This window comes from Canis lupus, chromosome 16 (assembly GCF_003254725.2).
Source record: "Canis lupus dingo isolate Sandy chromosome 16, ASM325472v2, whole genome shotgun sequence".
Taxonomy (NCBI): Eukaryota; Metazoa; Chordata; class Mammalia; order Carnivora; family Canidae; genus Canis; species Canis lupus.
The window spans coordinates 24,568,752-24,595,550 of record NC_064258.1 but is presented as its reverse complement, the minus strand read 5'-3'; the positions used below and the strand labels follow the sequence as shown (position 1 = coordinate 24,595,550).

Genomic DNA, 26,799 nt, shown 5'->3' with positions numbered 1-26,799 from the left:
TGAAGAAGGCACGTACAAGATACCAGGGGCATGAAGAAAGCTAAGTTAGCCTGGAAGCAGAGTGAGTAATAATGAAGAAAGCAAAGAGAATATGCCTAAACTAAGCCTGCAAGGTTAAATAAGAACGAATTGGTGAAAAAAAAAGAGAAAGGATAATCATTCCAGACAGGAGAAAAACATAAGCAAGAGAAAGATGGATCTGAGGAGCTACAAGTAGTTTGGAATGTGCAATGGTTCTCAAAGCTTAGCATGCATCAGACTCACCTGGTAGGCTTATTAAACATACAAGTTGCTGGCCCCCACTCCCAGTTTGTGGTTCAGTAGACCTGGAATATGGCCCAAGAATATGCATTTCAAACATTTTTTCAGGTGACACTACTGCTATTTCTGGTCCTCAGGGCAACACTGAAAACCACTAGTATAGTGGAACGCAGAGGGCATATGAAAAAGTAGCAGCAGACAAGTGTGAAGAAACATGATGGGACAAAGGGAGTTAAGAGTTACATGTACTATGTCAAGAATTTGGCCCTGAAGGATTTTAAGCAGAAGGGTAAGTTTAATTTTAGAAAGACAGTAATAATTGCTAACATTTATAGAGCACTGGATTTTATGTATTCTCTACTATCCAGTAATCATTAGCCACTATAACTATTTCAATTAAATTACAATTAAATTAAGTTCTTCAGTCAACTAGCCACATTTCAACAGCTCAACAGCCACATATGGCTGGTGGCTACTATACTGAGCACAGATACAGAACATTCAATCCATCATCACACAAAGCACTGTTAGACAACAGTAATAGAATATCAACTCAACTCACTGAATCTTCGAAACTTCATTTTGAGATGGACACTGTATTATCTCCATTTTACAGAAAGAAATGTGGCTAAGAAAGATTAAGCAAATTACCCAAGTGGTGCATATATGGGATGCAAACCCAGATGGTCTGGTTCTTGAGTCTGTGTTCTTAATCACTTCTTAATAAAATCATTCTTGGAGATAATATGGACTGCAAGGAGATGATATTGGAGGAACACCAGCAAGGAAACTGCCAAGGTAAATCAGAAGAGAAATGATGAGGATCTGCATGCAGTAAGAGCAGCAGCGGGAATGGAGAAGTTTATTAAAAGAGATGTTGAAGAAGTAGAAAAGATTGGGGATGAACTAGAACTGAATCCAAAAAGAAGTGCAAGTGAAGTGTAGAGGATACCAAAGTTTCTTTCAGGAATCAGTCAATGGCAACATCACATACCACAGTAAGAAATCAAAAGAGCAAGTTGGAGGGTGGTGAATTCCATCTGGGTCATCATGAATTTGAAGAGACTGAGAAGACACTATACTGTTGGATATACAAGATCAGAGTTCAAAATAAAGATCTGGGGATCCCTGGGTGGCGCAGCGGTTTGGCGCCTGCCTTTGGCCCAGGGCGCGATCCTGGAGATCCGGGATCGAGTCCCACATCGGGCTCCCGGTGCATGGAGCCTGCTTCTCCCTCTGCCTGTGTCTCTGCCTCTCTCTCTCTCACTGTGTGCCTATCATGAATAAAAAAAAATAAAAAAAAAAATAAAAAAAAAAAATCTGGATCATGAATTTAGTCATTAGTATAGCGGAGATTAAGTATTGAGATAACTCAAAGTTGAAACAAAAAGTAGGCAAAGAACAAGACCTTAGGGAATCCAGCATACAAGATGCCTGGGTGGCTCAGTCAGCTGAACATCCAACTCTTGGTTTCAGCTCAGGTTATAAACTCAGGATGGTGGGATCAAGGCCCACATTACACTCCAAGCTCGGCTTGCAGTCTACTTGAGATTCTCTTTCTTCCTCTCCCTCTTCCTCTTCCTCTGCCCTTCCCCCTGAGTGTGCTCTCTTGCTCTCTCAAATAATCTTTAAAAAAAAAAAAAATAGATTATCCCTCTGCCCCTCCCCTCTCCCTCTCCCCCTCTCTTTCAAAAAACAAAAAACAAAAAACAAAAAACAAAAAACAAACAAAAAAAAAAAACAGGACCTTAGGAAATCCAGCATACAAGATTCAGGCAAAAGATAAAAAGCCAGTAAACTTAAAATGAATTACCAGAAAGACCGGAGAACAGGGAAGACACCTAGCAAAGAATTATCCCAAAGGTCAAGGGGGGAGAGAATGGTCAACAAGTCTAAGTGCTGCTGAAAAGTCAGATTAACATGAAGACTGAAAACTGTACAGGAGAACTGTTTCAAATGGTGCTCTAAGGGCCAAAGGGCATATTGGAATAGATATGGAATGAATACAGACTTTTTCTTCCAGGAAGTTTCAAAATGAAGGAAAGGATATAGGGTAGAGATGTACGTAAGGAATTCGAGCAGTTTTTTTGTTTTTCTTCTAATTTGATGGGAGAGACTTCCTATGTTAAGGGGCAAAGAGTGGAAAGACTGGGAATATTACTGATAGAGCAAGACCCCTGAGACAGGAGAGAACATGGAGATATGAGCTTGAGACAAGACACTTCTTTCATATCCTCTGAAAAGGTGGCAAAGGGGGTAAAAATAAGTACAGACGTATTTAGGTTAGCGTAGAAGGGGTATAAACTGAATGAGCTCATATGGCCAGAGATTCTATTCTGTGAAGTAGAATATGGGAGTATCTGCTGGCAATGAGAAAAGCAAAGGGGCTGAAGGAATACTGAACTGCTGCAGAATGAACAGACTATAGACACAAACATGCCAAAGCAGAACTGATTTAAAGGCCACAAATTTGTTAGTGGCATCCCACCACATGGTTTGTGCAATTTTCTTCAAAATGATAAACAATCGTATAAAGGGGCAGGGAAAGAAAAATGGTTGGCTTAACATCAAGGTTGGGTTTGCCAATTAGAGAAGCAAAGCAAGTAACTGAGGTGATAAGCCATAAGGCCAAGCAATTAGAAGAAAAGCATTAGAGTGGTGAGAGGGAGGCACCCATCAAACTCACACATGGAACCTTCTCCAAAATATATTCCATATGAGACCCTGATGAGATAAAAGAGCAGGTGCATCAGGAGAGAAAGGTGGAAGATTAGGGCAGTGATGATCAGGAAGCAGGATGAAACAAAATTTAGGTTTCTGTAAGCACACTGTCCTGTGTGCAAAGTATATTCATGGGAGTGGATGTGAATGAAGTATGTTATTTCATGTATTTGTCTGAACTGCAATGATCACATAAAAAAGCAGCTGCTTCTGTCCCCTGACTCCCTGAGCCACTTCCGTTAGAACAGTAGTTCTCAAGCCTGGCTATACATTAGATGCACATGGAGACTTCAAAACAAAACAAAAACTTAAAATCTGGGCCCCACTTCTAGAGTCTAATTTAGCTGGTTTGGCATTTACTTTTTGAGGCTCCTTGGGTTGTTCTAAAGTGGATATAGTGTCAAGAAACACTGCTTTAGAAAGAACAGGGCTTTAGATTTATGTTATGAATTTAAAGAAAAATTGGCAAAGAAATGAAGTAACTAAAGCAGGAAAATGGTAAAAGAGGATCTAAATCCTAAGTCAGATATTTTAAAATGTCTTCAATAGAAAAGTTGGAAAACCATCTTAAAGCATAGTATCACACTTGAACACACACTAAAAAATGTAATAATGTTTCTAAGAGTTCTGTTACAGGTTCCAGAAAACTCAGGAGTTAAATGCTTCACTGTAGCCAATGAAGAAAAAAGAAAAACCTGCACTCTACTAAGCAGAAAGAATTGAAAACCAACACTTAACAGCAGCTCTCCAGGTCAACTACAGTTCACAATTCCCTGGAGGGATAAGCAGCCTATAATATAAGCATGATAACCCCTCTTCCCACCCCCACTCCCCCAACACACAAGGAATCTAACTCTTCTGCACAAAAGGTAAATGGCAAAGGAATCAGCTGTCTTCTTTCACACAAAGATTTTAAGTTTTTTGGCTGCCAGATTTTTTCTATATCGTCTACCAATAATCTTAAAACTACCCAATTATTTTATAAATAACTGTCCCCAATCTTAACCTTTATTTGCCATTATTCCATTAGCATGGAATTATTTGGTACTAATGGTACCAAATACTAATGGTAGTATTTGCTAAATTCTACCGCAAGAAAAAGTAATGCAGAGATGAACTGTCACAAGGGCCAAAAAAGACCAACATAATCTGTTGTCTGCTGCCTTCTCTTACTATCACAAATTACCCAGAACCTAATATATATATTATATCCTAATAATCTAATATCCTAATAACCCCATACCTAATGCCTTTGATAAGAATTACTTAATTATTTAATAGAAAGGCTTGTACCTTTCTCAGTCCTAAATTTTTAAAGTTTTAACCAATTACCCAAGTCCCTCAGAAGTATATGTTATAGACTTCACAAAAATCAGACCTAACTATAAGCAGACCTTTTTTTTTTCCTTCAAAATTCAAGGAGTACTTTCTCTTTTAGCATTAAGGTAGCTCAAGATGTTCTTCTAATATTTAGCTTAAAAAATAAGACAAATTTCTAAGTATTCTAATTTGGGCCATAAGAAAGCAGTCTTCCAAAAAATTAAAAAATGTTTCAACTTTCAAGAATGTATAGTTATCTTCAAACACTGAAATAAGCTTATTTACATATTTGTGGCTTACAAAAACCACCAAAATTCTCTAGACCAAGGTTTATTCTATGGTTTCCATTAAGCAATACATTGTTTTATATTCATTGCTCTCTAGTACTTTAAAGCAATACTCCAGCCTAATGAAAAAAAGCAAAGAGCTGAGAAGGACCAGACCACTTTCTCCCAGATTAACTTGCTATGTGGCACTTGCGGAACAAGACACTTAAATCTCTTGGGCCCTCAATTTCAATTTCTCTATTTGTGAAATAAGATTAGAAACTTTGTTATCCAAGATTACTACTTGCTCAATATTCTATGAAATGCAGAAGAGTCAATTCTTTTCTTCAAAGAATCTATCTGTACTTTGTAAGCATAATATATTCCAACTATAAAATATACCTTAACACCACAGCCAAACTTATTTTTCCTTAGGTCTTTTTGGGTTTTTTGTTTGTTTGTTTAATTGCTGGCAGTTAAAAACTCTCTTGACCCAGAATGGCATTCTGCAAATCTAAATGCTACACTACTATAATCCCCCATGCTTAATTTCAACCCTTAACCAAATAGTGCCCTACTACAACTGTTTCTTCACCTGTTCCCTAATGAAGTTGAAAGTAATTCTTTGGACTTGAATTTACAGTTATGTACAGTGCTGATGAAAGCCATCTGTTGCAAACTATGACTTTCCCGTCAAAGGAAAACACCAGAAGAAACAGCCTAGATTTTCCTGGGAACCAGCTGCAGCTGAATGAGTCCTAATCCTGCTCCAGCTGGGAAAAGCAGAAGGGTGAAGTCACTACAGGTCTAATTCATCTGCTGCAGATCCTTTGTGAGCGGACTCCACCCATGAGTAGCCAATTGGTAAACAACTTTACCAGAGGAGGCTCCTAATAATTCCTATATGTAACATTCATTTGTTTCTTTAAAAATGTTTAAATCAGAACATGTAAAGTATTCATTATTGTAATTTTAACACTTCCCAGTTCACTAAAAAGAAAAAACTTAATTCTACTTTAACCAGTGAACCTGGCAACCAGATTCAGTCCTCTTATATAGATAGCTAAGATCCAAATCAATATAGAAAGTATACTTTCTCCAATATTCTAAATAGAAGAAAAACTCCTAGTATCTGTTTTCATAGTATTAAAGGTTAAGCGTAATGTAAGAAAGTACTGGCCCATGACTCAGGATGGACTAAATAAAAAACAGGGAGCATGGATAAGAAGATAATGCATTTTGCATACATTTTCTATTTGGTGTTTTATGAGAAGCCATAACGAAAGCCTGTATTAAGTGTTATCAAATAGCTATTATATAAAAATACTACACCTATAAAATTTAACCATGTAAAATTCTCTAAGACTTCAGTAAGAAAACATGTTAAAGCACTCAGAACAGTACTTGACGCACTGTTAGCCCTCAACAAATGTTAGCTATTAATAGGTTTCTATAAGCAACTGCTTACATTCCCTTGGCCTACTGATACAAGGCAAAGAAAGGTCAAGATGGTGAGATCCTCTAGATCCCTATTCCCTAAGTAATTTATAGTATCTGACATCTTCATTAGTTTCTTCCTTTTATTCCATCAATTTATTAGAAGTTGGTCCAAGGAAAAGTTAAATACAAGAAAAATGTCTAGGTGGTGTGCACTGCCTGGATATAGAAGTTTGATTAGCAAAAAAAAAAAAAAAAAAAAAAAGAAGAAGAAGTCTGATTAGCAATGGCTAAACCAAAGGTTGCTTTAGTAGCTCAAATTTTCTTTCAGGTTATGTCATAGGCTGAAAATTAACCAAAACACACACAGCTCATATGCTAACCAGAAGACCAAAAACTGTCTGTACAGTTTATTGTGTTTAAATAAATAGTGCATTACAAATATATCTCTGCCTGACTTATTTTTAAATTTCTGGGTTTTTTTAAATAAGAACAAGTCTGCTGAGACAAGTCAATTCCTAAACACATTTATATTTAATCTACCTCAATGACTTGTTAGTAACAAATTTTTATTTCTAGCCAGCTTCTCCTCCAGGTGCATAACATTTAGAATCACCAGAAAATGATGTAGCATCGATTTTACTATAAAGGCCGTTTTCAAATAGCTTAATCAAAGCTTTATTATTCTTAACTCAGTAACTTGAAAACATGTTTCCATTCAAATTCACATCTCTACAACAAAATCTAAGTTCCTATCACAGCCCCACTTATTCTGTGAATTTAAAATGTCAAATTCCAGTAACAAAGATAATTTGGATTCTATTAAGAGTTTACTGTATAGAGGTAGAACTTGTTTAGAAGGTTATAAATTTATCTCTTGATTTTTCTCCCCCAAGCTATCTAGATGGGTGATAACTTGAACAATTAGTTGACAGTACTTTCTTTTCCGTTTCCAGCTGTAATGCTTCAGCAAATTATAATTCTGTTCCACAATACTAGTCAACAGAATAAAACTTTAATGATGTGGCTGATTGTCACAAAAGAGTAGTTTTCTGGACTAGTATAGTAATATGGAACATAAGCTATATATTTTTTCGAGTACATTTTTCTGTGTTAAAAATGAACCCAGAAATTTGAAATCAAGGTGAAAATTATTCCTAGAAAGGTTCTTTCCAAGATTCAGTGTCGAAAGATAGAAACCATCACAATCTCAAATAATACAGCCTCACCCGAGAAACATTATTTATCAGGGATTCACAACACTTAATTGTTATGAACAGCAATGACTATAAAAAACGAAAAGTTATATTTCATAAACTAAAAAGGAATTCCGAAAATATTTATTTCACATCTCTCTACCTTAATCCTCAACAAGATCTAAATCCTAAATTTATTGTTATGATAGGCATCTAAATGTTTGCTGAATATGAATAAATGAAGCAAATGAACAAATTATCTTACAGTAAGTAAAATCTGTATTTCAAAAGCAAAGAAATTTGCAAAGGGATAAGTTGTTACTTAAGCCAGTTTCACACTATCACCCTCCTTTATATGCCATCATGCATGGGAAAGCAACATTTTGAATTCCCATATGAAGGCACTCTATCAACAGCCAGGTAACAAGTCCCAGACTGCAAATCAGAAAACTTCAGTAAGATAAAATGAAAATTAATAAGCACAGAAATTATCAAGAAAAAAATATCATGCAGACAAAAAACTTTTTTTATGGACCTCAGGGATACAAAACTAGATTCTTCATAATCTCTGGTTTCTGATACATTCTTATCACTGGTTCAAAGCCAGTTTTAAAATCCAGTCTAATGATAGAGAAAAAAAGGGATACAAAATGTGAAGGGGTGGAGGTAGGGGGAAATGTGTCCTTTCATAATTAGACAATGTACTATGAAGTTGACACCAAGAACATTAACAATTGGGTACTTGACTGCAGTGACATTTTATGTAACAACTCCCAAGAGGCAATAGGTATAGCTGTTACAAAGACCAGAGCCAGAGTGCCCAAGTTCAAATCCTAGCTTTGCCACTAAATATCTCTGTGACTTGGAGAAATTACTAAATCTCTTTTATGCCTCAGTTTCTTCACCTGTATGATAACAGTACCTACTTCACTGAGATGTTTGAGAATTAAATAAATTAATATGATTAGCTTTAAAGTAATGCCTGGCCCACAGTAAACAGAAGTTAAACAAATTCACCATAAACTACCACAACCCTAAAGCTACTCAGAAATTTCCCTTACAACATGGATAAAACTTTTATTTTTTTTAAAAGATTTTATTTATTCATGATAGACACAGAGAGTGAAAGAGAGAGAGGCAGAGGCACAGGCAGAGGGAGAAGCAGGCTCCATGCCAGAAGCCCGACGCGGAACTCGATCTCGGGACTCCAGGACTGCGCCCTGGGCCAAAGGCAGGTGTCAAACCGCTGAGCCACCAGGGATACCCCCTGGATAAAACTTTTAAATCATAGTATCCCATGGATTTTCCTCGCTATTTATCAATGTAAAAACACTTAAGTCCAAACATATTCACAAAAACTCTTAAAAATACAGTATTTCTATGCAGCTGATCCCAACAAAAGTAGCAAAAACCATTCAGCATCATAAGATGCTGAAAATCTTAGTTCTACAGTTCCTTCCAAAGATTGCTATCCCAAAGAAATAAAAGCTAAAGTTGATCTAGAAAAAAATAAAGAGGAACTTGAAATAATGCCATTTCAGTTCCAAGCCATTTCAGTTCTAAGCAGAGTGCCTGGCCTACAGTAGATGCTCAATAACCATTTGCTGAATTAATCAAGGCGTAAAAGTGAAACTACTTCTGGCCTGCACTTTTCCTTTCTCCATCACTCTCAAATACACTCTAGATGAGAATATCTAGGTTCATTACAACAAACCAATTTTAAAAAGAGGAAAGAAAGATAAAATGCAATATAAAGAGCAAACATATAATCTGTTCAGAGAAGGAATAATTAATTTCTCACTGTATTATGATCTTGAGTGTGAGCTCTTCCTATCTTTGGGAGAAGTCACCCAGGAAATTCACTACTGAAAATAAGACTTTAAAAATATATAACAGATTTCATCAACTCTAATATCATAGATATCATAAAATTAGTTTTCAATTCAATTCAGACCAGTATATATACATACAAGTCTATTCAATGAAACTCAATTCTCCTAAATGTATACTCCAAATTTTATTACTTTGGTTAACAACACTATTTATTACAATTATGTAGCCAAAAAGATATTTCTAACCAAAGTAAATCAGCAAATCTCTACTGGATTAAGCTTCTTTTTTAATGTCGAGGTCTCAGCTCAGCTGCAAAGTAAGAATTGTTAAATTAGATGGTTCTTAACATCCCTTTCAAAAGTAAAGTCCTAAGGAGATAGGACTCAGATTTGTCCCATAGTGTACTATATCAGCTACCTTTCAGAAATATGCACAAATTCCACAATAGCCAAACTATGAAAAGAGCCCAAATATCCATCGACAGATGAATGGATAAAGATGTGGTATGTGTATATATACGTGTGTGTGTATATATATATGTGTATATACTACTCACCCATCAAAAAATGAAATCTTGCCATTTGCAACGACATGGATGGAACTAGAGGATATTATGCTAAGTGAAATAAAGTAAGTCAATCAGAGAAAGACAATTATCATATGATCTCACTCATATGTGGAATTTAAGAAAATCACAGGGGAAGAGAGGAAAAAATAAAACAAGATGAAAATCAGAGAGGGAGATAAGAGACTCTTAATCATAGGAAATAAACTGAGGGTCACTGGAGGGGACCGGAGAGGATGAGGTTAACTAGGTGATGGACATTAGGGAGGGCATGTGGTGTAATGAGCACTGGGTATTATACAACACGGATGGGGCAGCCCAGGTGGCTCAGCAATTTAGTGCCACCTTCAGCCCAGCGCCTGATCCTGAAGACCCGGGATCCTGGAGTCCCAACATCAGGCTCCCTCTGCATGGAGCCTGCTTCTCCCTCTGCCTGTGTCTCTGCCTCTCTTTCTCTCTGTGTGTCTCATGAAATAAATAAATAAAATCTTAAATGAATCACTGACCTCTACCTCTGAAATCGATAATATATTAATCAACTGAATTTAGATAAAAATTTTAAAAAGAAAGGAAAAAATATGGACAATTGACATTTTATGTATGGCTAATATTTTTAAAAATTGAAATATCTAATTCAAGCAAGGGAAACTATAATAAAAGCAAGCACTCTGGTTTTTGTTTGTTTTTTTGCACTCTGGTGTTCTAACAAGAATTTATAATACTCAATTCACAGATATAACACTGAATTCATTGTAAACTATAAATTATTTCCTGTTTCCATGTAGTTAACCTGTGGATCATTTTGTAACAATTTCAGGAATCAATCATTATACTTCTTTTAACTTCAGCTATATGGGATCAAGAAACAGTTATTACAGTAAGTTCTACAGCACTGAACTACAGAATAAAGCATTTTAGTTACTTGTCTACCTTGAATTTTTAATACCACACTTTTTAATAAATACTCAAATGATAATCATTCTATCAGAATCCTTTCAAAGGTAGTAACAGTAAGATGATGTTTCTATTTCAAAGCTCACTGGGAAAACTGAACCCTAAAACAGATCTCTAAAAACCTCCTCAAAGAAAAATACTGTTAATTTTCAACTGCTCTTTAGACAAAAATCTATAGGTGGGTTATTTACTGCAATAAATTTAGACTTGACTCTCAAACATTTTTAAATACATTCAATATTAACTTCACAATCTTCTCATCCTGGGAGTAGCTTCTACCTATATCTTAGGCAAAATAAAGATTGTTTTACTACTGTATACTAAAGTGTGCATCAGTACTACAACTCTCCCCAGAACTACAATTCAGAACACCCGAAATAATTTTACAGCTCAAGACAGTAGGTCAATGTAAAAAACTACAAACAAAATTCTCCCCATCCTCCAATATCTAGTCAAGGGCCAAAATTAGCTGTTTCTTAGTGTATTTTCAACTGCACAAAATAATGGCATAAAACAGCACAGTAAGATACACCACTGTGTATCAAAACTCCAAACTGCACAGAACTTTAGGAATATAGGATACTTTATTCCTATGTAGTTACACCTGTCATAAACAATAACACTTAGGACTTCATCCTATGCAAAGAACACATGAATGTTAGAATACAACAGAAATAAGTACTGATAAATTTGCTTAGCTACTACTATGGGTCAAGAGAACCAGTCTCACTCCTACCTAATGATGATGTGCAACAAAAGAAAAAGGGGTTTAAAAACAGAGGTTCTTAGAGTCACTTGCTAATTTCAAATCCAAGCTTCCAATTTTTAGCAGTGTTCATCAACTTCCAGCAGTAAAATATTATAAGAACTTACAACAGCCTTAAAGTAGAATGCTACTTTTAAATTCTGAATAGGTTCTTTTAGGTATATCAATACCTATTTCAATACACTTTGAAACTCAGGCATAAAAAAAAAAAGAAAGAAAGAAAAAAGAAAGAAAAGAAAGAAAGAAACTCAGGCATCAAATATTCCAAAATATAAGGACAACTGGTAGCTACCGAATTCTAACAACTCAACAATAAAAAAACAGAGGTGATCATTCCAAAAGTCCCCAAACACAAAACCTGAATATAAGTTCTAAATAATCTCCTAGAAATGTGACTTTGAAGCATACTATATCATCAGTTCTATGAACACTGATGGGTATGTCACTCTTACCTTATCCTTTTCATGTGGAAGGAGTGACACTGGAGGTAAAGAGGAAAGAGACTCACAACTCTCTTTCCCATCCACACTGGTTGCTTTAGTGTTGAGCCGATAAAGAGGTCCATCTTTAAGGAGTCTGCCATGGCCAACGGCTCGTTTAATAGCCAATCGTAACTGCTGGTGAAAGCCAGAGGCAGCACTGCCTCCAAATAATGCAGACACATCCTTCTGACCTTTCAAAAAACGTTCAATGCTTTTCAAAGTTGAGCCACTGGACTCCGCCAAGCCCTCAACCGCCCGCTTGATCAGTTTATTCCAATCTACATTTTGTTTATTATCCAATTTTCCATGGTTTCGGGGTTTAGGAAGTGCTATTCGCCCAGGATTATCAGGATCTTTATAGGAATTGAGTCCTTTATTGGAGACTTTTAAAATTGTTCCGTCTTTAACACTCAACTCCAATTGTTCTAAAACAGTTTTACGATCCAAGCCATGGGATGAAGACACTGCATTGCATATCCTTTCTTCTGAAGGACGCTGTTTTTGCTTCTTCACTTTTTTGATGGCCTCCAAAATCCACTCAGTATATAGCGGGTTAGCGAGTTTTACCATGGTGAAGGATTCTGTATATCCATAGAGTCGTTATCCCTTATCCTGATGCTGAGTAAGTTTTACACCATGGAAAACAACATTCTCGGAGGCTGGGAACCAGTTAACCATAGCATACAAGTTTTCTGGCCTGAGTCTTTTCTCCTTCACAAAACAGAGTGCCTCCTCACTTTTACTTTAGAAACCAAAACAACCTGTTATTTGAAATGTCTTTGAACTTCCCAATAAACTTCTCAATAGCACCACACATGGGTCTCTTCATCTAGTTGTAAGAACTCACGAACATCTCATTCCCAGCAGGAAAACGTGCATCTTATGCCTGAAAAACAATTAAAACAAGGTCAATTTTCTATCAAATCCCACATCCTAGTCTTTAAAAGTAACCAAATCAAGTGTTACTGAGAACCTGTAGAGTTTTAACAAGTTTTCATCAATATTCCAAAAACAGTTATGTATGTAAACCATTGGGGCAAAAAAGAAAAAAAAATAATTAGGATACAAGATGAGATATACTATGAAGGACCTTATGCTACAACTACGCAGAGGGGTGCTGACTATTCTGTACTCCACAATCTCTGCTCACCAGTCTATGAACTGAAAGTCTTCCTTGACATCGTTCCCCAAGAACCTATTCAGCACTTCAACAAGTATCTGGATTAGTAGAAAGAATCCTGCAATGAAAGTAAGAGTGAACCTTTCAAAATTCCAGACATTCGGACTGCATAAAAATAGTCAATAATGCAACAAAAAAAAAAAGGGGGGGGGGAGAAAATTTTAACTATTTCACATATTAAAAGAAACAAAAACACAATTTACAATGAAGTTCGTATTTTAAGTACATTACTGTAATCATTCTAAACGGAAACAAAAACAACACTGAAAATCATCAAGTGAGGGGATCCCTGGATGGCTCAGTGGTGTAGTGCCTGCCTTTGGCCCACGGCATGATCCTGAAGACCCTGGATGGAGTCCCACATCAGGCTCCCTGCATGGAGCCTGCTTCTCTCTCTGCCTATGTCTCTGCCTCTCATGAATAAATAAATAAAATCTTAAAAAAAAAATCATCAAGTGAGAAAAGTGCTTAAAGAATTTTAAAATTATCTAAATTCATTCAAATTTTAAGAATTACACGCTGATAGCTTCTCCTAAATGCTAACAATTAATACAAACTAAAATACTAATATTCAATAGACTGGAGGGAGTAACAACTGTCAAAATGTTGATAGCCAAGCTACCCAGAATCACAGGGTTCAAATGCATACACTATATATCAAATGTACGTTACTGCCTGCTGGCAAGTCTAAAAAGAAATCTCATAGGTTCAAGATTGCTGACCTGAAATGAACACTAATGAGTAAAACACAGGCATATTACATTGCCTCTCCAGGATCAAAGTCCATATTCTTCTGTCAAACAAAAAAATCTGGCAGATACAGATCTTTTTTGAAAATCACCAGAATTAATTCTGAATCAAATTAACTCCTTTGCTTCCAAAAAATGTAACTGGTTTTTAGAACTTCTGCTCTTATTCTCAGCATTTACAACATAAACAATGATAGAAAAATGGCTCCCGCAGCAAATATTCTTAAGTTTGACACTAAAAGGAAAAGTAACAGATATTAGGAAAGCTACAGTCCGATCAACTTTAATAGGAAAGAAAAGACTGAAGTAAACACTCAAACCTGAGCCAAGACTTATTTTTAAATTAGCTGACTAAAAAGAAGCCCCCCTGAGAGAGCTATGCTTCATTTTGGTGAGAGCCTCGAGAGGACAGGAATCATAGGATTATTACTCCAAGAACGTTCATTATACAGACATTAACGCTAAACTACAGAAGAGGCTACGATCTGAGTTTAAGAAGCTGGGCACGTCCTAATTGATTGGCTCGCAGGTGAAAGAATGGATGACAGCTCTTCATTGTCTCTCCGGCCGGGGTTTTCGCCGGTCTCCAAGTCTTTCGAAAGTAAAGCGCCTGCAGACCTGAACTTTAGCTCTCAGAGCGCACCAGCGGCTGGAGAGAAAGTACAACTTGCTTCCGACAGTCCTTCCCCGGTCTCCACTCCCCACCCCCAGACGCATCTTCGCGCTCTCTTTTTAAAGAGCGAGAAACTTTAAAAACTTGAAACTGCACAAGCCTGCAGCTTAGCTTGCCAGTGGGTAGCTTCACTGCTCCCATTAGACTGAAGCAGAACCCCAGGACTAAGTTAACAATGAAATCACGTGGAAGAGTTAAGAGCAATACATCTCCCATCGCCGGCTCCTCCAAGATCCTCGGGTCCACAGAGGCCGGTCCAGAGGAGGAGCGCGCGGGGAGCCTGACAGGTCCGGCTGCCTGCGTCCACGCCGGCCGAGGCTGACAGGCAGCCCGCCGCCTCCCCTCCCGGCGCAGGGGCTGACAGCCCGACAGACACAACACCACACGTGCTGCCTCCTCCGCACCACAACACCTCCAGCCTGTCACCCCCGCGGGCCGCCTCAGCCCCGCTCGGATCTCCGCGCACCCGGCCGGCGCCAGAGAGCGAGCGCCCGGGAGCGCGGGCAGAAGGGGCCGCGCCCGGCCTGAGGCGGCGAGCCGCCAGGCGCAGGTGGGGCCGGGGCGGTGGGCGCGCCCCCGAGGGAGACCGGGCTCGCCGGCACTGCCCAGCCCGAGGCTCCGCGGCCTGGGCCGCTCGCCGCCCGCCCACCGCCGGCTCCCTGGGGCTGGGCCAGCCGCGCGAGCGGCGGGCGGCGGGCGGGCGGGCGAGCGGTGGGGGCGTTGGGCCCGAGAGCGCCGGGCCGGAGGGCGGCGCGCGGGCCCCGGGCGGGGGGAGCCGGGCGCCGGCCGGGCGCGAGGGGGCGGCCTCGGCGCCCCAGCCCGAGGCCTGGCGCAGAGCAGCGGGAGGCGGCGCAGGCCGCGGCGGGGCCTGCAGCGGCCCGCCGGCCCCGCGAAGCGGCGGAGCGGGCCCCGGAGCGGCTCAGCCTCGGGCTCGACGGCCGGGGACGGCCGCCGGCGGGTCCTCGGCTACTTACCGGGGGGGAAGAGAGCCGGGATCCCTGGGCCCCGGGCCGGACCGCGGAGATGCCCCAAACTGACACGGCCGCCATCTTGGAGACAGTGAGCTCCGGCCGGGGGGAGGGGAGGCGAGGCGGCGGAACAGCCGCGGGGGGAGGGGAAGCGTCGCGAGGGAACGGCTGCCTGGGGGAGGGAGCGGGAACAGCCTGGGAGGGAGGCGAGGGGGAGGGCGACGGGCTGGCACGAAGGGGGGGCGGGCGAGGAGCGGGAAGAGCGGCGCCGAGAGCCGGGAAAGGCCGGAGGGCGGGGCGGGACAGGAGGGAAGAGCCGGCCGGGCGGGTCACGTGGGGCCGGTACAAAAGGCCAAAGCCAAAGTGGGAGGAGGACCTGGTGGGCCTGGAGGCCGACAACTGGGGGTTCCTCCTCGCCTTTCTCACGCGGTTAGGTCAGGCGGATAGCGGGAAAAGGGGACGGCGTATCCCCATTACACAGCTGGGGAAACTGAGGGCAGGCGCCTGGGCGGGGTGGCGTCATTGTGGTACGGAAATCCGGCGGCCCGGCGAGCTGCGCTCCTGAGGGTGTTTACAGTTAGCAGGTCCTCCCTCCCCTCCCCGCGCCCTCACCCCACTAACACGGTGACTCCAGAACCCGATGCCGGCAGCTGGGGAGGGGGACGCCGGGGCGGCAGGCGGTTGCCTGCGGTCGTCGTCCCCTTTCTGCTCGCACCAGCCCCCCACCCACCTCACCCTACGGTAGGAAAGAGGAGGTGCGGTGAGGAGGGAAGGGGCGGAAACTTGGCGGCGGCGAGCCCTCCGCGGAGACTGCATCCTGCCCCCGCCGACGGCCGCCGAGAGCCGCGGCACGGCCCAGGCCCCGTGACTCGCACAAGGTCACACCGCTCGGGTGGCGCCCGTCCCGAGTCTGCAGCCTTCGGCTCTCGTCCCACCGCCGGCCTTCTGCCCGTGCCCTACGCAGAATGGCTTGTTTTCCGAATTGGTAGCCCAGCCACGGAACTGGCAATTCCCATGGCTTGTCTTCTACTGGCGACTTGGTTCTTTGTCTCGTCTCTCATCTAGTTTAAACTCCTTGAGGCAGACGTTGAGTCATACTTTTCTTTTTTTCCTGCAGTAAGTGACAAACGAAAAGACATTAAATACCAAATAATTTTTAGTGGAACTGTTTTTCTATTGCTGGACCTGTAACTCCTTGGTGCCCTTCCCCCAGGTAGACTGTCCTCCCCAGCGCCTCCTCATTTTACGCCGGCTTTACCTTTTAAAGACCACCCCTTCACTCACTGCCTTAACTTTGTTAGGTATTTACTTTCTGAACTTTTGTAGTATTGACCATTTGCCCTATTCCTTTGGCACTTGGTATGTTGCTTTTGTATACATTTTATGAATATATGCTGTTTGGGGATGCCTCTGCATCTCCAGTAGCATAGTCTTGTACAAGCAGTATAGACTCAAAAAAAAAAAAAAAAAAAAAAAAGGTCCTCAAGAATGAACACTTTCTCAGCCGCTAAGAAAAAGATAGGATTTTTACCCCCTACACTAGCCCCGCCTTGTTTATCTATAGCTCTTCTCCATTCTACTCTTTAGCCTGTCTACATCATTCAGTAATAAAATAAAAATTTATATCTTTAGATGATGGTCCAGCCAACGCTACATCCTAATACTGACACTGATAGCATAAATGTGCTGTGGTGAGATTTACTGAATCACCCTTCATCACTTCCAAACCACATCCTCAAATGTGAGAAATTTGGGGAAATAAAATAATCTGTTAGAAAGGATATTTTCCATCCTAGATGAATCGACAGTTGCATTCCTTGGTAAAATGGGAGCTATTTGTAATGGGAATACATCTGGGGGGGGGGGGGGATTCTCTTAGAAGAATAAAATAAGGTTTTTATTTCCCAAAGAGGACAGATGAAGCTGTATTAATAGAAAATGAGTTCTTCATGTGTGACTAGTATGTGATCTTCAAAAGAAAAATAATACACAGATGAGTTGTGTTTGCTTTTTGAAAATTTGGAAGAAAACTAACCATAGCCATTTCTGTGAAAAGAAGCTGGAGTTTAAGCACGCAATAGAGAAAATTTAAAACAATTTGCAACAACAAAGCACAGTTTACCTTTTCAAATAACTTCCATGGAGAGTCTTTGCTTTATATTTGCATAATTTAATGGCACATTCAAGAGGTCTTCTCAAAATAAAAAGTTTGCAACAAAGATTAAAGCCCTCATCCTTTGCATGTTAAAAAAAAAAAAAACAATCCCTAGCACTGAAAAGGACAGCTTTTCTTTGTTCAGATTTTAGTCAGAATGCAGCCCTGGAGGGCTGGAAGCTGAAAGTTACTTATCCCTTCCACATTTTGGTTTAGAAAACCCTGCCTTTTCAGTTGTATCTGTTAATTACATTTTATGCAGAGTTCAGCTAAGCCTAACATAGGAAGGTTGTTGTATCCTTGTTTCAACAGGAAAAGTTTTAGTCCGTTTATATTTAATATAACTACTGCTATATTTGGATTTATATATGCCTTCTTATTATTTCTTTTTGCCCACTTATTCACATCCCTCATTCTGTTCTTTGTTGCCTTCTTTTGAACTAAAATATTTTCATATGCCATTAACCTCTTCTATTAGCTTATCAATTACACATTCTTTTAGAAGCCTTAAAAATTAAACATGACTCTGACTTTTTCACTCTAATATTAATGATTAGTTTTACCACTTCACCAAGAGTGCCAAAACCTTAAAATATTTTGCTCCCACTTACCCTTTCCACTTTTATGTTTATTTTTGTCATGGGTTTGGATTGTGCATATATTTTAAGCCATACAAGATTTTATAATCATTGTTCTGTACAGCCATTACTCATTATATTTACCCTTATGTTACACTTTGTTTCAATATGCAATTATGTGTTTCTAACTTGAATTTTGTCCTTCCATTTATATAGTTCCTCTGGTAAGAGGAGGTCTGCTGGTGACAAGTTCTCTCCATTTGTTTGCCTAAAAACTTCATTTTATCCTTAATATTTTTGCAAGGTATAGGAATTCTAGTTTAGCATTCTAGTTTAGTAACTTATTCTCTCCAGCATTTTAAAGATATCTCCTAGTTTCCATCATTCCTTTGTCACCCTTGAAAAATCATGTATTTTTGCCCTAGCTCCTCTTAGTATTTTTTTCTTTAGTTTTCAACAGTTTCCCTGTGATGTGTCTAGCTATGCTTTTTCTTTGTACTGATCCCCCTTGGGTTCTTGAGTGGGATGAGTGCCTCTCATGGAGTTTCTTCAGCCTGGAGCATGGTATTTTATCTTTTAGAAAATCCTTGGTCACTATCTCTTCTTATCTCTCTTTTCCTTTGAGGACTTCAGCTATACATATGTCAGAATTTTTCACTCATTACCACCTCTATTTCCTGTCATCTTTTTTGCCTCTTTGTGCATGAGTCTATACATTTTGTACCAATCTATCTAAACTTTCTCTTCCATCTGTTTTTTGAGTTCTTAATTTTGGTCATTTATTTTTAAGTTCTAGAATTTTCATATCTTTTTAAATTTATTTTTATTTAATTCTTTTGTGGTGGGCAGCCAAGTTTATTAAGCAATAGTAAAGTGATAGCACAAAGCTCCCAAAGAGGGAGAGGATCCACAAGGATTGCCTCATGTGGTTTTTTTAAAAAATAAAATCCAGGGGATCCCTGGGTTGCTCAGAGGTTTAGCACCTGCCTTAGCCCAGGGTATGATCATGGAATCCCAGGATCGAGCCCCACGTTGGACTCCCTGTGTGGAGCCTGCTTCTCCCTCTGCCTATATCTCTGCCTCCCTCTCCCTCTCTCTGTGTATCTCATGAATAAATAAATAAATAATATTTAAAAAATCCAATGCATTTGGAGAAATTCATTTTATTATTTATTTTCTTCACCTTTACCTATACTTTCCTGATATATCAATCCTAGCAATTTTAAATCTCTTTCTGATCATTATAATAGCTGGATGTTCTGTGGGTCTATTTCTATTGTATATTCTTTCCATTGTTTTTGGTCATTTGGTTTTTACTGGCTCTTGGCCTGCCTCGCAATTTCTAATAGAATGGCACACATTAAGTATGAAAAATTACAGAGGCTCTGGATAAAATTATCTTCATTTAACGAGGGTTCACTCTGTCTTTTACAAAGTAGTTAGAATAAGAGCTGAACACCTTAATCAATCAGAAACTGAATTAGCTTGGGATTGGGTTTTGGCAAGGCTTAATCTACCCCTTTTTTTGCTGCTGTTCCTACAGCACAGCCCTCCAGGTGTTCCAACTAAGGATCTTGTGTGTTCCCTGGAGCCCTTGACTCCCATGGATACTGAAATCTAATCCTTGTTTCCTCAGAATTGTGAGACTGCAAAAAAACTCCCCTCCACTTTTCAGTTTTTTTGCCTGGTAGCTTACCCTTCTTTCCTATTCATCTTCAGAATTTGGCAAGTGACCTGTGGGAAACTAGCAAAGTATTGGGCTCATTCACCTCTCCCCGCTCACTGAGAATCTGGCCTCTCTGGTCTTTATGTTTTGTCTCTCCAGCCTTGGTTAACTGCCAAAATCCCTTCTGGTGTCTTTGCCTCTTAGGGCCACTTTTTTTTGGCTCTGTTCCAAAACTCAGACTGGTCTTATGCCCAGAATTTTCCAAAGAGACAAAGGTGCTGGAGAATACCATGCCACGTCCGGGTGTAGTTTCTCATTCTTTTTAATATTGTGCCCTCTTAAGTACTGGTTGCCTCAGTTGTTCACTGATCCTTCCAAATTAATGTTTTATGTTGTATCTGCTTACATAATTGTTTTAAATTAGATCATTGGTTGGCTGTAACTACCCCATCATACTCAGAACCAAGAAAAGTTTTAAAAATGAAAAGGTCTGGCCTTCCTTTCAGTTAGAAGAATGTCTGAACAAGCCTTTGGCTACCTATCTATGAAAATATCAAGATAGTTTCCAACACTGTGTGAATATCAGGATCACTTGAGTACTTTTTAATAAGTAAAGATTCCAGGATTCCACACGAAACCTACTAAATCTGAGTTTCTGAGAGAGAAATGAATTTGGCCCTGTATTTTAAAAAACTCTCCAGGTAAAATGTCGGTTCTAACTATGATTGAGTAATGGGGACTGGGTTTGTCTTCTCATAAACTAGAAAACCTGGCCAAAATGTATGAAACTATGGTTTACAGACATTGGACAATAGACAGTATAAAATAGTGATCACTGGAGTGCCTGGGTGGCTCAGTAAGTTAAGTATCTGACTTTGGCTCAGGTCATGATCTCAGGATCCTGGGATCAAACCCTGCTTTGGCTCTGCAGTCGGCAGGGAGTCTGTTTCTCCCTCTCCCTCTACATCTCTCCCACTCCACTCATGCTCTCTCTCTCTTTCAAATAAATAAAATCTTTTTTAAAAAGTGATCACTGAAACAAGAGAATTGAACAGGTTGAACCATGTAATTGTTCCAGCCTACTGCTTTGAGAAGATTTCTAGGCCATAGGACAGAGAGTGGGAACCTCAGAGCTCAGCAATATTGCTGAGTTGAGGAGGCTGATATCAGAACTAAGGGAAATCAAAACAGCTAACATTTGCAAGAAGAGAACCAGAAAGGATGAAGATGCATTTGTACAAGGACTCAATATCTACAGAGGGGTCCTTTTGATTCTGTGAATGAATATTTTTTTAAAGATTTTATTTATTTGAGAAAGAGAGAGCATGAGCACAGGGAGGGGGAGGGGCAGAGGGAGAAGCAGACTCCCCACTGAGCAGGGAGCCCAACGTGAGACTGGATCATAGGACTCTGGGATCATGAACTGAGCCAAAGGCAGATGCTCGATCAACTGAGCCACCCATGCCCCTCTGTGAATGAATATTGATTTGTATATTTTTGAGAAGAAACTAACAGAGAAAAGAATCATCCAAAAAGGGTAGGTAAAACAATTCCCAGGGTAATCCTATGGATGGAAATAGTGCCTGTTTCCAAAAGCCAAGTTAGAAGAACATTTATTTTTTTTTAAAGATTTTACTTACTTTACTCGAGAGAGAGAGTACTTAGGAGAGGGGCAGAGGGAGAAGGAAAGAATCCTAAGCAGATCTCAATGCTGTGGTTGATTTCATGACTCTAAAACCACGACCCCAGACAAAACCAAGAGTCAGATAGATGCTCAACTGACTGAGCCACCTCGGCACCCCTAGAAAAAGTTTTAAACACTTAAGGCCTTAGATAGAGTCCTCAGGAGGACTTAATATTATTCTTCAGAATGAATTTTTCTTATATTAGGGACTAGGGGAGAGATTTGAAGAAATAATAGCTGCAATATTTCCAAGTGGAATAAAAACTATAAACCCACAAGTTCAAGGAGTTCAATGACCACCAAGCAGAATAAGCAAAATCATAGCCACACCAACGCATATTTTAGTAAAATTGCTGAAAACCAATGATAAAGAGAAAAATCAACAGTTGCCAAGAAAAAAAAAGACACATGACATATAAAGCAACAAAGAATTATACCAGATTTCTCATCAGAAACTATACAACTTGGGCAGCCCAGGTGGCTCAGCGGTGTAGCACTGCCTTCAGCCCAGGGTGTGATCCTGGAGACCCAGGATGGAGTCTCCCTGCAAGGAGTCTGCTTCTCCCTCTGCCTGTGTCTCTGCCTCTCTCTCCCTGTGTCTCTCATGAATAAATAAATCTTTAAAAAAAAAAAAAAAAAACTATACAACCAAAAAGAGAAAAAAAAAAACCTTCGGATCTCTGAAAGATAAAAAGATCAACCTATAATTCTTTATTCAGCAAAAATATCTTTCGGAAATGGAGGAAAAGGGCAGCCCCGGTGGTGCAGCGGTTTAGCGCCCCCTGCAGCCCGGGGTGTGATCCTGGAGACCCAGGATCGGAGTCCCACATTGGGCTTCCTGCATGGAGCCTGCTTCTCCCTCTGCCTGTGTCTCTGCCTCTCTCTTCACTCTCTCTGAATGAATAAATAAATAAATCTTAAAAAAAAAAAAAAGAAACGGAGGAAAAATAGAGACCTTTTTCATACCTCCCCCCCCAAAAAAAGCTAAGACTAATTTATCACTAGCTGACCTAAACTGCCAGAAATGTTGAAATTTTCTTCAGAGAGAAGAAGAAAAGATATATCCTTTATTAGATGGAAATTTAGATTTATGGAAAAGTTTAAATGTACTGGCAATGAGAAATGTGTGGATAGGTATGTATATTAATTTAAATCTCTTTATGTGCTTGATTTTTTTTATTTTTTTAAGATTTTATTTATTTATTCATGAGAGACACAGAGACAGAGAGAGGCAGAACACAGGCAGAGGGAGAAGCAGGCTCCACACAGGAAGCCTGACATGGGACTCGATCCCGGGTCTCCAGGATCACGCCCTGGGCTGAAGGCGGCACTAAACTGCTGAGCCACCCGGGCTGCCTTGATTGATTTTTTTTTCCATTGAGGCATTTTATTTGCACGTATGAATTACATCCCTAGAAAAAGAATCCCAGGATTTTCCCTCCTGTGTGTTTTCGTCTTGCTTCTTCATGGTCCATGATGCCAGCTGAGGTTGTCAGTACAATGAAACCAAACTGGCAGGATGGGAGCAGGTTATTCTGCCATTTTTCTAGATCTTTCAGTTGTACATCAAATCTGGGGCTGATCACTCCACACCTGTTTAACCTGCCTGTGAGGTCCACAACAATTTTCCCAGCTCTGTGATCATCAATGATTTCAAATTCACCAATGTAACCATGCTTCATCATCACAGTGAGAAATCGGACGATGACTTTGGAGCATGGATAGCCTGATAAGAACCTGGCACTTGCCTCTCTTTTCAGCGTTGTTGATGCTCTTGAGAACATCTGCCAGGACTTCATGCGCACCATTGCGGCAGCTCAGAGAGATGGCAGAAAGAGGATTGATTTTGTTTTTAAAGATTTATTTATTTGACAGGACAAGCAGGGGGAGCAGGAGAGGGAGAAGCAGGCTCCCCGCTGAGCAGGGAGTCTGATGCAAGGCTCAATCCCAGTATGCTGGGATCAGGACCTGAGCCAAAGGCAGATACTTAACTGACTGAGCCACTTGATTTTCAAGGCAAATTAATAACAACGTATGTAAAGTTTAAAACTTATGTAGAAGTAAAATGGATGATACAGTTGTCTGGGGAAATAGGAGGAACTGTTGTAAGGTTTTACAATGTACATGCAGTGGCATACTATGTGAAGGTAGACTGAGGTAAGCTAAAGATGCATATTGCAAACTGTAGAGCAACCTCTAAAAGTAATAATAAGAATAATAAAACTAAGACATACCTACTAGGCCAATACTGGAAATAAAGTCATAACATTATGCAATCTAGAAGATAGAAAAATAAGAAAAAAGGAGGAAAGAACAGATGAGACAAATAGAACGGTATATAAATGATAGGTGTTAAGTTCAACCACATTAGTTATATTAGATATAAATGGTATAAATATCCAATTAAAAGATACAGATTATTGGGGCCTGGATGTCTCAGTCAGTAAAGTAGCCAACTCTTGATCTCACAGTCACAAGTTTGAGCCCCATGTTGGGTACAGAGATTACTTTAAAAAATTTTTTTAAATACAGATTATTAGATTGGATAAAAGCATGAACCAAATGTATGTCTAGGGATGCCTGGTGGCTCAGCAGTTAAGTGTCTGCCTTGGGCTCAGGGTGTGATCCTGGAGTCCTGGGATCAAGTCCGACATTTGGCTCCTCATGGGAAGCCTGCTTCTCCCTCTGCCTATGTCTCTCTGCCTCTCTCTCTGTTTCTCATGAATGAATAAATAAAACCTTTAAAAAAAAACACAAATATATAATATCTATAAGAAATAAATTTTAAAAAAATAAAAAAATAATAAAAAATAAATTTTAAATAAAAAGACACAAGTAGGTTAGAATTAAAACAATGCAAACACTAATAGAAAGAAGGCTGGAATTGCTATATTAATATTTAAAAAGGTATATTTTAGAACAGAATATTCTTAGGAATAAAAAAGGATATTTTAGAATGATAAGAGTTGGCTCATCAAGAGGATATAACAATCATAAATGTACAGTTGACTCCTGAGTAAACTAGGGCTAGGTGTGCCAACCCCTACACAGTCAAAAATCCATGTATAACTTTTGACTCTCCAGATACTTAACTACACATATTTTGTATGTTATATGTGTCTTATACTGCATTCTTACAATAAAGAAAACTAGAAATTCACAAAGATAAAATACATTTATAATACTGTACTATATTTATTGGCGTGATAATTTTACATCATCTGATTATATCTATCAGTACCTACATCAATACTGTCTTATACAAAACACTGTAGATGTTATAAATATTACTAACACTAGACATCAATAATAAAAATATAATGTAAAAACAAATTCATATTTATTTACAGGGGGTAATGATTCATGCATTGATAATAAAGAAGCAACAACATGATTGCTTTATGGTAGCCTACTATAATCAATACAATTGGTTCACAGTACCCTAGACTATACATTAATGAATGAATTATTATACAATTTTTATGGCATATCGTATTACCATCATATTTATAATACACTATTGGGAACATTGTTACAACAGTTTTTTAAAAACCACTTATCTGTGATGATAGGCTGATAGTTTCTTCAATTACTGAAGAGAGGTATACTGAATACTGATGTAAAGTTATAAAACAGAAAACCACCACATTGTTAATTTTATACTAAATATCACTCACCTTATGCCCACATAGGGATAGGCTATCCACTTCCATGAGCCTTGCACATGATGTATTGTTTTGTTTTTTTATTTAAGTAGACTCCACACCCACCTTGGGGCTTGAACTCATGACCTTGAGATTAAGAGTCACATGCTCTGCTGACTGAACCAGCCAGGCCTCCTACACCTGATGTTTTACAAAATGAGTACTTAAGTGATGATGACACAGAAAGGTGTCATACAGTTCTTGCTGTTCAGTTACTAGATTTTTACACAAAGATACACAACAGATAAGTTTATTAACTGTATGGCATGGTGGTTATTTACTATTTATTCATTACTATTAAGTGAAATCAGATCATCATAAGACCTTCATCTTCATCATCTTTTGTTGAATACGCTGAGGAAGAGGAGGAGGGTTTGGTTTTGCTGTCTCAGGGTTGCAGAGGTGGAAGACATGGAGGGCGTGGAAGGAAGCAGGAGAGAAAGGCATGCTTATTGTAACTTCCAGAAATACATCATAATTTCTGATGTATTTTGTTCTTTACATCTATAAAAAGTTTCTATAAAATACCAACCTTTCTCTTTCAGGAGAGAAAGGCATGCTTATTGTAACTTCCAGAAATACATCATAATTTCTGATGTATTTTGTTCTTTACATCTATAAAAAGTTTCTATAAAATACCAACCTTTCTTCCACTGTCTGCTTTAGTTTCAGTGTCTGTATCATAGCAGGGTCCATGCCATAAAAGAAGTTAAAACCAGGGATCCCTGGGTGGCGCAGCGGTTTAGCGCCTGCCTTCAGCCCAGGGCGTGATCTTGGAGTCCTAGGATTGAATCCCACATCAGGCTACCTGCATGGAGCCTGTTTCCCCCTCTGCCTGTGTCTCTGCCTCTCTCTCTCTCTCTCTCTCATGAATAAATAAAATCTTTAAAAAAAATAAAAATAAAGAAGTTAAAAGCAGTCTTGAATAATCAGAACACTTCTGCCAAATTGTCTAATGTCAATTTATTTTCTGGCCCGGCTTCTCCTACGTCTCCTTCCTTATCGTCTGGCACTGGTCTGGAAGCACTTATCTCTATCAAGTCATCTTCTGTTAATTCTTCTGGTTTGGTGTCTATTAGCTCTTTGATTTCTCCAAGATCCATATCTTGAAACACTTCACCATCCCCACCTTGCACTCCCACATTTTTGGTCATATCCATAATCTCTTTCATGATTTCCTTGATTGGTTCTGTTGTAAATCCTGTGAAGTCATGCACAACATCTGGACTCTGTTTTCTCCAGCAGGAACTTCTTGTTTCAGGGTTATGGCTTTCACGGCTTTTTCTACAACAGTGGCATCTTCAGTGGTGTAATCCTTCCAGACTTTCATGATATTCTGTCCATCAAGATTCTCTTCCACAGAATTGACAACCCTTTTCATAGAGTACTGTGCATAATAAGCCTTACTGGTCTTTATGCTCCCTAATCTACAGACCAAATTGGAGACGTTGTGTTTTGGAGCAACTAGACCACTACTATGCCTTTGGTGTTGAATTCTTTGAGGTTCTAGTAGGCACGGGCATTGTCCAATAGCAAAAGAACCTTAAAGGCAGTCCCCTACTAGCAGGGTACTTTCTAACTTTAGGGACAAAGAATTAATAGAACCAATCAAGAAAAAAAGTCCTCATTGTCCAGCCCTTC

At 39.6% G+C, this 26,799-nt stretch overlaps 1 protein-coding gene and 1 pseudogene across 5 annotated transcripts in view; both read right to left on the bottom strand.

Moving 5' to 3' along the window:
- The window catches only part of KAT6A (lysine acetyltransferase 6A), a 114,119-nt gene extending 98,466 nt beyond the window's left edge, over positions 1-15,653 (bottom strand). For 3 of the 5 annotated variants that reach the window (XM_025440730.3, XM_035699892.2, XM_049095070.1), the window contains exons 1-2: positions 15,378-15,504; positions 11,772-12,687 (exon numbers count right to left, since the gene is read on the bottom strand). In XM_025440730.3, coding sequence (XP_025296515.3) covers positions 11,772-12,371 — 600 coding nt within the window. In that variant the 5' untranslated portion in view covers positions 12,372-12,687; positions 15,378-15,504. Of the gene's footprint in view, positions 1-11,771; positions 12,688-12,951; positions 13,040-14,610; positions 14,649-15,377 lie in introns of those variants that run through there. The other 2 variants (XM_049095069.1, XM_025440798.3) reach the window with 2 other exon arrangements.
- A 7,166-nt stretch (positions 15,654-22,819) lies between these two features.
- LOC112671632 (40S ribosomal protein S15a-like) lies at positions 22,820-26,318 on the bottom strand (annotated as a pseudogene).
- Positions 26,319-26,799: the final 481 nt, after the last annotated feature.